This window comes from Lithobates pipiens, unplaced genomic scaffold (genome assembly GCF_037356315.1).
Source record: "Lithobates pipiens isolate NorthernLeopardFrog02 unplaced genomic scaffold, aLitPip1_a1.2 Scaffold_22, whole genome shotgun sequence".
In the NCBI taxonomy this organism is placed as follows: domain Eukaryota; kingdom Metazoa; phylum Chordata; class Amphibia; order Anura; family Ranidae; genus Lithobates; species Lithobates pipiens.
The window spans coordinates 333056168-333072166 of NW_027507784.1; the positions used below are offsets into that span (position 1 = coordinate 333056168).

The following is a 15999-nucleotide window of genomic DNA, read 5'->3' on the forward strand; positions in this document are numbered from 1 at the left end:
GACACGGATGGACACTGATAGGTGGCACGTATTGGCACTGATAGGTGGCACGTATTGGCATGGGTAGGCGGCACAGATGGGCATGGGTAGGCGGCACAGATGGGCATGGGTAGGCGGCACGTATTGGCATGGGTAGGCGGCACGTATGGGCATGGGTAGGCGGCACGTATGGGCATGGGTAGGCGGCACAGATGGGCATGGGTAGGCGGCACAGATGGGCATGGGTAGGCGGCACAGATGGGCATGGGTGGGCACTGATAGGCGGCACAAATTGGCATGGGTAGGCGGCACAGATGGGCATGGGTAGGCGGCACAGATGGGCATGGGTGGGCACTCATTAGCGGCACAGGTGGGCACTCATTAGCGGCACAGGTGGGCACTCATTAGCAACACAGGTGTTATACTGTACTAATGGATGCCAATCAGTGCCAAACAATAATGCATGCCAATCAGTGATGCCCATTGTGGGCACTGCCATCCATTATGGGCACTGATTGGCATCCATTGTGCCTGACTGGCATCCCTGGTGGTCTAGGGAGGATTACCTCTGCTGGGCATCCCTGGTGGTCTGGTGGCGTCCCTGGTGGTCCAGTGTGGGCATCCTCGGGGGGGCTGTGCTGATAATCGATCAGCACAGACCCCCCCCCTGTCAGAGGAGCAGCCGATCGGCTCTCCTCTACTCGCGTCTGACAGACGCGAGTGAGGAAAAGCCGATCACCGGCTCTTCCCATTTACACTGTGATCAGCCGTGATTGGACACGGCTGATCACGTGGTAAAGAGTCTCCGTCGGAGACTCTTTACCGAGATCGTAGTTGCCGGGTGTCAGACTGACACCCCGCAACAACGATCGCCGCGATGCGCGCCCCCGGGGGCGCGCAGCGGCTCATAATCCTGATCACGTCATATGACGTCCGGTTAGGATTATGAAACCACTTTGCCGCCGTCTATTTGTAATAGGGCGGGCGGCAAGTGGTTAAAGTCTAAATCTTTTCCTGACGCTTCTTTCTTCAGTTAAAAACAATATTTATTTTTTTAGAAAATTACTTGGAACCCCCAAACATTATATATATTTTAGCAGAGACCCTAGGGAATAAAATGGCAATTGCTGCAATATTTTATGTCACACCGTATTTGCGGTCTTTCAAATGCAATTTTTGGGGAAAAAATTCACTTCAATGAATAAAAAAACCCCCACAAAAAACAGTAAATTTAGCCCAATAATTTTTATTTTAATGTGAAAGATGATGTTACGCTGTGAGAATCGTGATCTATCTTCTAAGAAAAGAAGTCGCGATTCCTAAATGTTTTTTTTTTTTTTTAAGTACTCGCTCATACCAATTACAAATACCTACTGCAACTGTTTTGTTTTCACTTCAGCTGTCAGTGGTGGTAAAAAACATTGAAATGTTATTTACAAATTTAATAGATTTTTTTTTTTTGCGCACTTTTTTAATGTGAAATGTTCAAAAATATTCACTAACAAAGCAAATAAAAAAAAAAGTTTATTTGTTTATAAAATAGACCTAAACAAAAAAAAGCAGGAAAATAATAATTAAATGGAGGAGAATAGGGTGTTAATTAAGGCTGATTAGATTAGATCCCTTTGATCTGCAGATGAAGAGAGAGACAGATACAAAATGAAACAATGTTTCTTTTTATTTTAGTGTCTCAGTGGCTGAGCAATGTGTTTAAACATTGCTGGTTGCTTTTTTTTTTTTTTTTTTTTTTGACCACTCCAATTACTGGACTTCTTTAACTCTTCAGCTGTCAAGAGGGGAGACCCACTGACCGCTCAAAGACCCGAGCTTGAAAGGCTAGGTTTCAGTACCAATACTTGTGCAAATACTCGGTATTCAGGTTTTGTCAGGAGAGGAGAGACAGATCATCTCTTCCTACTGTTCTTACTAGCTAGGAACAACGATCTGGCTTCTCCTCTAGTCACTCCCATCCCCCCCCCCCCCACAGTAAGAAACACAGTGAGGAAACGCATTTAACTCCTTAATCCAGTGACATTTATACAGTAATCCATGCATTATTTTTTTTTTAGCTCTGATCACTGTATAAATGTCAATGGTCCCAAAAATATGTCCAAAGTGTCCAATCTGTCCACCGCAGTCCCGATAAAAATCGCTGATCGCCTCCATTACTAGTAAAAAAAAAAAAATTATAAAAATGCCATAAATCTTTCCCATAGTTTGTAGACGCTATAACTTTTGTGAAAACAAATCAATATACGCCTATTGCGATTTTACCAAAAATAATTAGAAGAATATATATCGGCCTAAACCGATGACTAATATTTTTTTTAAATTATTGCTAAGAACTTAAATATATTGTGTTTTTTTTTTTTTTTTTTTTTTCGTTTTTTTTCTTTTGTTTCAAAATTGACGCTTTTTTTTGTTAGCGCAAAAAATAAAAATCGCAGAGGTGGTCAAATACCACCAAAAGAAAGCTCTATTTGGGGGTAAAAAAAAGGAAGAATTTTGTTTGGTTACCACATTGCACAACTGCACAATTGTCAGTTAAAGCGGCGCAGTGCCGTATCGCAAAAAAAAAAAGGGGGGGCAAATCCTTCCGGGGATGAAGTGGTCAAAAAAACATATTTGCTACATGTTGGTGCTGATAATTTGTTGAAATTTGCAAACAATCATTGACCTAAATTTTGTATTTGGACTCGTCCGTATCACAAGCCAAGGTGACTGTGGAAACCTTACGGTGTGCAGAAGCTGCCAACCCAATTCTCCTCACTGACACCGTTATATTGGGTTACAATTATAATATAAAATAAGCATATAAGGAATCTTCCAGGTTCCAGCTCCTCTTATTCACTTTTCCAAGCATCCTCACTGGAGCAGTCGTGGCGAAAACTTGCAACCTCCTCATCCCGCCATAGAGCAAAAAGCTGCACAGAAAACACGTCTTCCCTTAGAATCTGGTGATCTGCTAAGATGACAAGTTTAGATAGATGCAGGGCGACCCATGCAAGTGCCACCCACCCCTTTTTGTTTTGGGGGTCAACACAGCGACTGTTAAAGCCCACTAACGACTGTTTTCAAATGGCCCCCTTGTGTTATCCGTCCAATGACCCATAGAACTGGGAGGGCCGAGTTTATTGTCTCATGCCCCCCTTGAGTCCCCTCACCCCAAATGCAAATTTGCTCTGCTGGTAAAAAATTATTCATAAATTGGCTGGCGATCTTTTATTTTCTGCTTGCAGTTCAGCTTTATGGTATTGAATGCCAAGTGCAATTTCCACTCGTTTTTTAGTTCTGCTTTGTGCGGAGCTTTAGAGGCATTCCAGCCGAGATTGGATCCTGTATGAGACCCTTTAATCTGTCTGAGAGGAGATTAGAAATGCAACTCCAGGAATGTTAGTTTTGGTGTGATCGCTGTTCCGTGCAAGCGGGCAGACGGTGAGCTGGAGCCTTACAAAATGTCACTTTTACATCCTACTTTGGGGTCTGGAGCTGCCCATCCTCCATTCCCCAACACAGGCCAACTTACAGGGAGGTTTTGCCCAGCGATTGGCTTTCTTCTGAGCCCCCCCCCCCCATATTATTGTTTGGTTACCTGTTCAATCTGTCATTTGGGCCATTTTTGCTTAACCATTTCAGCCCTGGAAGATTCCCCCCCCCCCCCCCCCCCCCCAATGTCCAAAGCATTTTTTGCGATACGGCACTATTATTATTATTATAATACAGGATTTATATAGCGCCGACAGTTTACGCAGTGCTTTACAACATTAGGGTAGACATTACAATACAATTCAAGACCGGGGGAATCAGAGGGCCCTGCTCATTAGAGCTTACAATCTAGGAGGAAGGGTCAAGTTATACAAAAGGGTAATAGCTGTGCGAGATGAGCTCATGGAGAAAATGGTGCAGTTGTTAGATGGAGGCGGGATAGGCTTCTCTGAAGAGGAAAGTTTTCAGGGATCGCCTAAAAGTCGATAAATTTGGAGACATTCTGACAGATTGGGGTAGTGAATTCCAGAGGATGGGCGAGGCTCGGGAGAAGTCCTGGAGGTGGATATGGGAGGAGGTGATGAGGGAGCTAGAGAGCAGGAGGTCTTGGGAGGAACGAAGTGGGCGATTTTAGGTTGGTATTTTGAGACTAGGCTGGTGATGTAGCCGGGAGCAGAGTTGTGGATGGCTTTGTAAGTAAGTGGTAGTATTTTGAATTTAATTTGTTGGGTGATTGGCAGACAATGGACGGATTGGCAGAGAGGGATAGCAGACACTGTGTGGTTTGTAAGGTGGATGAGTCTGGTGGCAGCATTCATGATGGACTGAAGGGGGGAGGAGTCTATTTAAAGGTGAGCCAATGAGGAGGGAGTTGCAGTAGTCAAGGCGAGAGATAACCAGGGACTGAATCGGGAGCTTTAACTGACAATTGCGCAGTCGTGGGACACTGTACACAAATATGTCTTTTCTATTTTTGGTAGAAAAAAAAAAGAACTTTCTTTTGGTGGTATTTGATCACTTCTGCATTTTTTATTTTTTTTTCCGCTGTAAACGCAAAAAAAGGCTGACCGTTTTGAGAAAAAAAATGTTTTTTTATTTCTACTATAAAACATATCCAATAAAAAATATGAAGAAAAAATTGAATTTCTTCATTAATTTAGGCTAATATGTATTTTGCTTCACGTTTTGGGTAAAAAAAAAAAAAAAAAAATCCCAATAAGTGTATATTGATTGGTTTGTGCAAAAGTTACAGCGTTTACAAACTATGGGATAGGTTTTTTTTTTTTTTTTTTTTTTACTAGTAATGGCGGTGATCAGCGACTTAGGCCTCATGCACACGAGACGCAGATGAAACCTCTGTTAAAAAAAAGCTGAAACGCGCGTTTAGAAACGCGCGTTTTGCCGCGTTTGCATGTCGCGTTTAGACGCGTTTAGACGCGTTTATAAAGATAACATCATGTAGACCCTCCCCAAGCTCTCAAAGCATTTTTTTTAACTATTTCTGCTATTTTGATCAGAGTGAGCAGCAGCAGCATAGAGAGCAGTTGTACACTTGCATTTGCCGTGTCACTTGCCACGGCACCTGCCACAAGTTGTGGATTGTCCACTTGCCACAAGTTGGGGATTGTCCACTTGCCACATCACCTGCCACGTCACCTGCCACAAATTGTGGATTGTCCACTTGCCACGTCACTTGCCACATCACCTGCCACGTCACTTGCCACGAGATGTGGATTGTCCACTTTCCACGTCATCTGCCATGCCACCTGCCACAAGCTGTGGATTGTCCACTTGCCGTGTCACTTGCCACATCACCTGCCACATCACCTGCCATGTCACTTGCCACGTCACCTGCCACAAGTTGTGGATTGTTCACTTGCCACGTCACCTGCCACAAGTTGTGGATTGTCCACTTGCCACGTCACTTGCCACAAGCTGTGGATTGTCCACTTGCCACATCACTTGCCACGTCACCTGCCACGTCACTTGCCACGAGATGTGGATTGTCCACTTTCCACGTCATCTGCCATGCCACCTGCCACAAGCTGTGGATTGTCCACTTGACACGTCACCAGCCACATCACCTGCCACAAGTTGTGGATTGTCCACTTGCCACGTGACTTGCCACATCACCTGCCACGTCACTTGCCACATCACCTGCCACAAGTTGTGGATTGTCTACTTGCCGCGTCACTTGCCACTTCACCTGCCACGTCACCTGCCACGTCACCTGCCACAAGTTGTGGATTGTCCACTTGCCACGTCACTTGCCACAAGCTGTGGATTGTCCACTTGCCACATCACTTGCCACGTCACCTGCCACGTCACTTGCCACGTCACCTGCCACAAGTTTTGGATTGTCCACTTGCCACGTCAGCTGCCACGTCACTTGCCACATCACCTGCCACGTCACCTGCCACAAGTTGTGGATTGTCCACTTGCCACGTCACTTGCCACTTCACCTGCCACGTCACTTGCCACGAGATGTGGATTGTCCACTTGCCATGTCACTTGCCACGTCACCTGCCACGTCACTTGCCACGTCAGCTGCCACGTCACTTGCCACAAGATGTGGATTGTCCACTTGTCACATCACCTGCCACATCACTTGCCACATCACCTGCCACAAGTTGTGGATTGTCCACTTGCCACGTCACTTGCCACATCACCTGCCACGTCACTTGCCACAAGATGTGGATTGTCCACTTTCCACGTCACCTGCCATGCCATTTGCCACAAGTTGTGGATTGTCCACTTACCACGTCACCAGCCACATCACCTGCCACAAGTTGTGGATTGTCCACTTGCCACACCACTTTCCACGTCACCTGCCACGTCACCTGCCACAAGATGTGGATTGTCCACTTGCCACGTCACCAGCCACAAGTTGTGGATTGTCCACTTGCCACGTCCCTTGCCACGTCCCCTGCCACGTCCCCTGCCACGTCACCTGCCACAAGTGGATTGTCCACTTGCCACATCACTTGCCACATCACCTGCCACAAGTTGTGGATTGTCCACTTGCCACGTCACCTGACACAAGTTGTGGATTGTCCACTCGCCACGTCACTTGCCACATCACCTTCCACAAGTGGATTGTCCACTTGCCACGTCACTTGCCACGTCCCCTGCCACAAGTGGATTGTCCACTTGCCACGTCACTTGCCACGTCACCTGCCACAAGTTATGGATTGTCCACTTGCCACGTCACATGCCAGTCACCTGCCACAAGTTGTTGATTTTCCACTTGCCACATCACCTGCCAAGTCACTTGCCGCGTCACCTGCCAGGTCACTTGCCACGTCACCTGCCACAAGTTGTCTATTGTCCACTTGCCACGTCACATGCCAGTCACCTGCCACAAGTTGTTGATTTTCCACTTGCCACGTCACCTGCCAAGTCACTTGCCGCGTCACCTGCCAGGTCACTTGCCACGTCACTTGCCACAAGTTGTCTATTGTCCACTTTCCACGTCACTTGCCACTTCACCTGCCACGTCACTTGCCACAAGTTGTGGATTGTCCACTTGCCACATCACTTGCCACCTGCCATGTCACTTGCCACAAGTTGTGGATTGTCCACTTGCCACGTCACTTGCCACAAGTTGTGGATTGTCCACTTGCAATTGCAATTGTTTAAAATATTTTTCTAATGGTTTTTCATCATTTGCAATCATTTTTGAGATTTTTAATGTAAAAAAAAAAGGTCACCTTTAAAAACGCATATAAACGCAAACGCGGCTAAACGCGGTAGCGGCGTTTTGCCGCGTTTTACCGCGTTTTGCCGCGTTTTGCGTCTGAAACGCAGAAATTTTTGTTTCTGAACGCATTTTTTTGCTTCTGGAAAAACGAGATTAAACGCAACTGCATATAAACGGAAAAAAACGAGACTGTGTGCATGGACACATAGGATAACATTGAATGAGTTCAGGTGCAGTTGAAAAAACTGTCCAACTGCATCTGAACGCGCGTTTAACTGCGTCTCGTGTGCATGAGGCTTTACAGCGGGACTGTGAGATTGCGGTGGACAAATCCGAAACCTGACGCTTTTTGGGGACCTGTGACACTAATGCAGTGATCAGTGCTAAAAAAAAATATGCACTGTTACTGTACTAATGACACTGGCAGGGAAGGGATTACCATCAGGGGGCAATCAAAGGGTTAAATGTGTCCCAAGGACCAGATCGGGCGGTTTCAGGGTGATGTAGCCGTAGGAGATCTAATCTTCTTGGAAAAGTTCTGCTTTACAAAAACACCATTGAAAAATGGAATATCAAAAATTTACTGCGTATTGACCGATTTAGAAGGACAAGGAAGACCCCCCCCTCATATAGATCAATGGAGAAAAAGACATGGATTTAAAATTAGATGACCATCAAGTGGAGAAAATGATAGGAGCTGGATATAATAACGCGTGAGATATGAATACCATACAAATGAACTATAAACTTTTAGTAAGATGGTATCTGACCCCAGAGAGAACCTATAAATTTCAAGTGGAGGGATCACCATTATGCTGGAGACCAGCATATGTTTGTAAACAAACGGCATCAATAATACATATATGGTGGAAATGCCCAAAAAGGCGAATAGAGGTAAGAAAAAGTGAACCTAATACAGGATATAACGGAGGAGAAAATAGTATACAAGTTTGCTTGTTCCATGACTCCAAAAGGCCAAAAAAGCAATATATGAAAACAATTACCGTATTTATCGGCGTATAACACGCACCCCAAGTTTAGGAGGGAATTTTAAAGAAAAAAACTTTTTAGGAGGGAAGTTTAAGGAAAAAACTTACATTTAAATGCCCATCAATGCAGCCTTGTCTGTCATTTGCAGCCTTCCATGTCATTAGCAGCCTTCTGTTGCAGCCTTGCATGTCATTAGCAGCCTTCTGTTGCAGCCTTGTCAGTCATTTGCAACCTTGTCCGTTTCTTTTGCGGGCTTTCCGTTTAAAAATGGCGCCGCCGAGATAGAGAGCGAATGTTCTGTGTTTCTCGGCGGCGCTCAGTAGCTCTCGGCTATTTTCGGCCACGCTCGGCCATTCTCGGCTATTTTCGGCTGTTCTTGGCGGCTTCTGAAAATAGCCGAGAGTAGCCAAAAATAGCCGAGAGCGGCCGGAAATAGCTGAAAGCTGCCGAGACCAGCAGAAGAGCTCGCAATCGGCAGGTGATCGGCGTATAACACGCACCCACGATTTTAAGGGGGGAAAAGTGCGTGTTATACGCCGATAAATACGGTATCCCAAAACTCCTGAATGCAGCAAAGATGTTGATCCCAAAAACTGGCTAAAGAGTGAGTTAGAGAGGAAGGGGATATAGAATCAGATGAACCTAGGGGTGGCTGGGGGGGGGAATGGGAGAGCAGGATAATGGGAAGGTGGGGGGGGGGGGGCTAAGTAATAATAAGATAATATATCGTGGTCTCTTTTTGTATTGTATGTAATTTAAAAATTGAATATATTAAAATAAATAAGTTATAGTAGAATAAACCGCTATGATGTGAAAACGAGAAGGGGAAAAAACTGAACTGTAAAGTTGAAATAAGTCTATTGGTAAATTTCGATGAAGTGGGGAAAAAAAAGATGTCCCTAGGGAGTACCGTATTTTTCGCTCCATAAGACGAACCTGACCGTACGACGCACGTAGGTTTTAGAGGTGTAAAACAAGGAAAAAAAATATTCCGAACCAAACGGTGTACCAAAATATTTACCAGTGCCCATGAAATACAGCCTGACTTGTGCCAAAGAAATGCAGACTTACCATTGCCAATAATGCAGCCTGACCATTTCCATTATTGCAGCCTTACCATTGCCATCGCTCGGGCTGCTCTGTCTTCTATCTCGACAAGCCGGGAGATCGCTCGGCGCTCGCGCGGGCTTGGGATGTCTTTCCTCCACTCTCCTGCCTCTCTTCCAGTACTAACGGGGTGTCGGCGGAGGGGGGCGTTGCCGGCAGGGGGCAGTGCGGGCGGGGAGCGGTGCCTGATGTACATTCGGACCATAAGACGCAGAGACATTTTCCCCCATATTTTTTGGGGGGGGGAAAGTGCGTCTTGTGGTCCGAAAAAATACGGCAATTACTAACTGTGTGGAAGGTGATTTGGGAATGTAAAGATCCTTGTTCCTGCTTAGCATGGTTTCGATCTAGAAGGGATAAGCTCAGTCATTTTGTATGGACTGTTGGCACACCTCAGTGCACAGGGAACCCCACACCTGCGATATTTTATGAAGTGATGTACTATGAGTTGTGGTGCAAGTGTGATGGCAGCTCCTGGATTTGTACTGTGCATGTAGTACCAGGTTAACATGTGCTGTGTTGACACACGCTGTATAGTGTGTAAAGCCAACCTGGAGAACCAATAGGGACGCTCTCGGGAATGGGGAGCGGGTCCAGGTTTGAATTTTACATTACATTTTTAATTCATATTAACCTTTTCCCTGCATACTACCTAACATTGGTTCATTGGTGATGTGTTCATTCATTTTTCAGGCCTTATATCTACGGTCCAACCTCTCAAGGGGAAAGAATGCAGATCCTTCAGAACTTCAAACACAATCCTAAAATCAATACGATCTTTATTTCTAAGGTGAGTGAGAGGGGTAAAAAGAACATCTCCAGCGAATTGGGTTGTCTGTGACGAGGATACCCAATAGGGATACTGGAGCTGGCCACAGAGGGGGAAGTCTTGGGGGGGGGGGGGAGTCTTGGGGGGGAAGTCATGGGTGAGGTCGTTCGAAAGATTTTGTTTTTATCATTTTGTTTTTTGAATGAATGGACTTTACTGTAAAAATTGGGGGGTACTATGAATAGATTTGGCGCTATACCTATATATGAAAATATATGTTGCCAAAAACTTAACAGTGTGCTAAATTAAAAGTGTTACATCAACCTGGTGTGTAAGTGCCAATGTGCAATAAATAGTTCTAGTATTGAAATAAAAATGTATATAAACTATAAGCGAAAAAGTTCAAAATGTGTGTGTATAGAATATTTGTCGCATTGGTAAATATTTGCCAGCGTGCTGGCTATAAAATGTAAGATTAGCTTGAGTGCAATAGAGAACCTGAAATAGTGATCACTTCTTAAACTCTAGAACATATAAATACCTTAAAGTGGAGTTGCCCCCCAAAAAATAAAACTACTTAAAATTCTTAAAAAAAATCAAAAAAAAATAATTGGCAAAAAAAAAAATTTTTACTCACCTCTAAATACCGGTTGCTAGGGGGTCCCTCGTAGTCTGCCTTCTTCATTGCCCGGGCTGGTGACATCACTTCCCCTCGCGCCGCACATTCACCTGGGACCTGTCACGTGTCCCAGGTGACTGTACGGCGTATCACGGCGCCCTGCGCCGCTCGCGCATGCGCAGTGGGTGCCCGGCTGTGAAGCCACAGCCGGGTGCCCACAGTATGCATGACGGCGCCGCGAGCGGAGCGGGGAGCGAGGGGGGGGCTTCGTTCCCCCGCATCGCTGGAACCCGGGACAGGTAAGTGTCCGATTATTAAAAGCCAGCAGCTGCAGTATTTGTAGCTGCTGACTTTTAATTTTTTTTTTTTAGGGGGTACCCCACTTTAAACATGTGAACTGCTTAATATATTAGTGGTAAATTAGATAAAAATTATACATATAAAATATGAACCACAAAAATAATAACCCAGTTGTTGGATTTAAAGTGCACAGATGTGACAATAAGGTCTATGCATGCAGTAATAAAATGTACAATAAATATGTGATAAATATCAGTACATCAAGTGAAACATGCCAAATATTGGGAGTGAAAAAATAAAAATAAAAAATGTTTGTCAAAAAATATAAATAAAATAAAAATGGAAATAAAAATAAAATAAAAAATAAAAATAAAAATAAAAATTAAATATTTGTCCCAGAAAATGTAAAAATGTATACGAAGAAAAAGTCAAAAAATATAAAAATATAAAAGGTAAAAAAGTAAAAAAGCAAGAAGTCTCTAGTGCAGTGCAATTAATGGGGGATTTCCCGTGGGTAAAGGAAGGGATGTGATGGATCCAAACTATTCTTCATGCATTGTGGACACTTCTAGGTTGTACTCTCACCAGAAAAATAACCCCATCCGGGGTGGATCAGCCTCCACAGTATGAGCTACTGTGTCGCTCTCTGGCTTGCTTCAACTGGGCTGCTGAGGATCCCTCGTTATTTCCAGGTGAAGTGTGCCACAGTATATATATATTAAAAGAGAGGACCATCCATAGTGTGATACCATATAAATCAATTTATTTATGAAGATACTTAAAACTACTCACACTTTTGGTAAAAGTAATGGCATAAATGGATGCAGTATAAAAGATGCAATGTGAAAGATATGGAAGCTGCTGAGAGCGTTCCGTTCGGCTTCCACGCCGTTCCGGATGACGTCCCAGTGACGAAACGCGTAGGGCGTGGCCTATCGAATACACACTTCCAATACAGACGGCGTGGAAGCCGAACGGAACGCTCTCAGCAGCTTCCATATCTTTCACATTGCATCTTTTATACTGCATCCATTTATGCCATTACTTTTACCAAAAGTGTGAGTAGTTTTAAGTATCTTCATAAATAAATTGATTTATACGGTATCACACTATGGATGGTCCTCTCTTTTAATATATATATACTGTGGCACACTCCACCTGGAAATAACGAGGGATCCTCAGCAGCCCAGTTGAAGCAAGCCAGAGAGCGACACAGTAGCTCATACTGTGGAGGCTGATCCACCCCGGATGGGGTTATTTTTCTGGTGAGAGTACAACCTAGAAGTGTCCACAATGCATGAAGAATAGTTTGGATCCATCACATCCCTTCCTTTACCCACGGGAAATCCCCCATTAATTGCACTGCACTAGAGACTTCTTGCTTTTTTACTTTTTTACCTTTTATATTTTTATATTTTTTGACTTTTTCTTCGTATACATTTTTACATTTTCTGGGACAAATATTTAATTTTTATTTTTATTTTATTTTTTATTTTATTTTTATTTCCATTTTTATTTTATTTTATATTTTTTGACAAACATTTTTTATTTTTATTTTTTCACTCCCAATATTTGGCATGTTTCACTTGATGTACTGATATTTATCACATATTTATTGTACATTTTATTACTGCATGCATAGACCTTATTGTCACATCTGTGCACTTTAAATCCAACAACTGGGTTATTATTTTTGTGGTTCATATTTTATATGTATAATTTTTATCTAATTTACCACTAATATATTAAGCAGTTCACATGTTTAAGGTATTTATATGTTCTAGAGTTTAAGAAGTGATCACTATTTCAGGTTCTCTATTGCACTCAAGCTAATCTTACATTTTATAGCCAGCACGCTGGCAAATATTTACCAATGCGACAAATATTCTATACACACACATTTTGAACTTTTTCGCTTATAGTTTATATACATTTTTATTTCAATACTAGAACTATTTATTGCACATTGGCACTTACACACCAGGTTGATGTAACACTTTTAATTTAGCACACTGTTAAGTTTTTGGCAACATATATTTTCATATATAGGTATAGCGCCAAATCTATTCATAGTACCCCCCAATCTAACATTCCCCACCCCACCAGGTGGATAGTAATAGAGGCAGCTCTTACCTATTTTTCCTTCCCCTATTTTTTATTTACCCTATATTTCTACATAAGTTCCATAGCGCAACCTACTACCTTTATTCTTTTACTGTAAAAATACCACATACACTGTTAGAAATTAATTCATTTGAGAATTTCTCTATCCTGCTTCTTCAAATTTTCTCATCACTGCGGTTGAAGACAAACATCGATTTGTTCCACTAAGGATTTGAAAAACAAACTTTCTTAAAACCGTTTCCTAAGAATTTTTGTTCAAACTGCCACCCATCTATGGCCAGCCTAACTACTTCCTGCCCACTCACTGTAGTTGTACGTCGTGCGGTAGCGCCAGGCCATGTACCCGTACGTCACGGCCTTGCTGCCGGGTTCAGGGTATGCTGGTTTCAGTCAATGATTTTGTCTGAAGTCAGCTGATCGGCTGTGGCCAATCACACACACAGAGTTCTGTGTTTACAAAAACGCAGAGCGCTGTGTATGGTGAACAGCGAGCTGGCTGTTTAATATGACAGATAGTAAAGTAAAAGCAGCACATATTGCACATTGTTAGGTGCACAGTTAACCCCTTGATTGCCCCGTATGTTAACCCCTTTCCAGCGAGTGTCATTAGTACTGTCAGTGTACAGTATTATCGCTGATCACTGTATTAGCATCGCTAGCGATGTTAGCAAGTGACCTCCCAGATAGTGTCTTTTAGCACCAGATTGCTCGCCACCTTAATACTGAAACACTATAAGTCGCTGATCACCACCGTTACAGCATAGTGTCTATAGCTGCGTAAATTCCAGTATATATATACCATAGTTTGTAGACACTAGAACTTTCACACAAACCAGTTAATATACACTTATTGAGATTTTTTTTTTTTTTTTTTTTTACAGCAGACATGTAGCAGAAAACATTTTTCTAAACTAAATATATAAAGAAATTTTGTATTTTTTTTTTTTTCATTGGACATGAACAAACATAATCAGCTTTGTTTTCCCCACAATTTTTTGGTCTTTTTCCTTTTATATAATAATAAAAAAAAGAGTGGTGATAAAATGCCATCAAAATAAAGCTCTATTTGTGTGAAAAAAAAAATTATATTTCAATTTAATTTGGGTACAGTGTTGCTTGACCACAATTACCAGTTAAAGTAGCGCAGTGCTCAATAGCAAACAAATGGCCTGGTCATGAAGGGGGTAAAATCCTCCGGAGGCTCAGTGGTTAACTAAGAAATGTTAGTAGAGTGCTGAACCAAAAAGTTTGGGGACAAAAAGCCAACTGGGTTGTCTGCAGGTGTAGTAGTCTGTGTGTAGAATGTATGAGCACAACACAGCACTAGTATGAGTCTAGTAGGTTTTTATGGCATATGGCAAAGCGAGAAGCCAATGCGTTTCGTGGGCTCAGAACTCCCACCTGGTCATACACTAGATCAGTGTTTCTCAGCATTTTTTTGTGCACAATCTCAGGGCACAGCAGTCTGAGGGGTCATTCACACCAAAAGGTGCATTTAAATGTGTGTGCATTTTTGCAAACAGCAGGACGTTTTTCTGCGGTGTGGGGAAAATGCACAATTTTTTGCACGTGTTGCCACTGCACCTGATGTGAACAAGCCCTAAATTGATGTTTGTGAGGCAGAGTTGGTCTGTGGCTTAATAAATCCTCTCCCCCAAATCTCCTTGCTAGCAAAACAAATTCCCTCTTCCTTTTCCTTCTCCTCCTCTTTTTTTCTTCCTCCTTCCCCTCTTTTTCTTCCTCCTCCCCCTCTTTTTTTTTTTCCTCCTCCCTCTTTTTTTTTCTTCCTCCTCCCCCTCTTTTTTCCCTCCTCCTCCTCTTTTTCCTCCTCCTCCTCTTTTTCCTCCTCCTTCTCCTCATTTTTCCTCGTCCTTCTCCTCATTTTTCCTCCTCCTTTTTCCTTCTCCTCCTTTTTCCTCCCCCTTCTCCTCCTTTTTTTTTTTTTCCCTCCTTCTCCTCTTCCTCATTCTCCTTCTTTCTCCTTCTTTCTCCTCCTCCTCCTCCTTCCTTCTCTTCTTCCTCCTCCTCCTCTTCTTCCTCCTTCTCCTCCTTCTCTTCTTCCTCCTTCTCTTCTTCCTCCTTCTCCTCCTTCTCTTCTTCCTCCTTCTCCTCCTTCTCTTCTTCCTCCTTCTCCTCCTTCTCTTCTTCCTCCTTCTCCTCCTTCTCTTCTTCCTCCTTCTCCTCCTTCTCTTCTTCCTCCTTCTCCTCCTTCTCTTCTTCCTCCTTCTCCTCCTTCTCTTCTTCCTCCTTCTCCTCCTTCTCTTCTTCCTCCTTCTCCTCCTTCTCTTCTTCCTCCTTCTCCTCCTTCTCTTCTTCTTCCTCCTCCTCCTCCTCCTCCTCCTCCTCCTCCTCCTCCTCCTCCTCCTCCCTTCTCTTCCTCGTCCTTCTTCTCTTCCTCGTCCTTCTTCTCTTCCTCGTCCTTCTTCTCTTCCTCGTCCTTCTTCTCTTCCTCGTCCTTCTTCTCTTCCTCGTCCTTCTTCTCTTCCTCGTCCTTCTTCTCTTCCTCGTCCTTCTTCTCTTCCTCGTCCTTCTTCTCGTCCTCGTCCTTCTTCTCGTCCTCGTCCTCGTCCTCCATCTCCTTCTTCCTCCTCCTCCTCCTCTTCCTCAATTCATGTGCACTGTTCTGTTCATCAGGTGGGAGACACCTCCTTCGATCTACCAGAAGCCAACGTTCTAATACAGATCTCTTCTCACGGAGGGTCCCGAAGACAGGAAGCGCAGCGCCTGGGGCGTGTATTGAGAGCGAAAAAAGGTAAAACCCAAACTTTATATAGCATTATATAACTTTTTATAAAACTGTAATGTGAAAATTTTCGATTTTTCTTTTTGTTCTCTCTTTGCGTTTTGTAAATTGATAACAATAAACAACAATATATATTTTTGAAAGCGTTCTTATTTTACAGCATTTCTTCACAGATACCGAAC

At 43.4% G+C, this 15999-nt stretch overlaps 1 protein-coding gene across 1 annotated transcript in view; it reads left to right on the forward strand.

Annotated features, from left to right (window-relative positions):
- ERCC3 (ERCC excision repair 3, TFIIH core complex helicase subunit) overlaps window positions 1-15999 on the forward strand; it is a 72171-nt gene that overhangs the window by 38615 nt on the left and 17557 nt on the right. The window contains exons 11-12 of the mRNA XM_077449654.1: window positions 9956-10052; window positions 15709-15826. Coding sequence (XP_077305780.1) covers window positions 9956-10052; window positions 15709-15826 — 215 coding nt within the window. The remainder of the gene's footprint in view (window positions 1-9955; window positions 10053-15708; window positions 15827-15999) is intronic.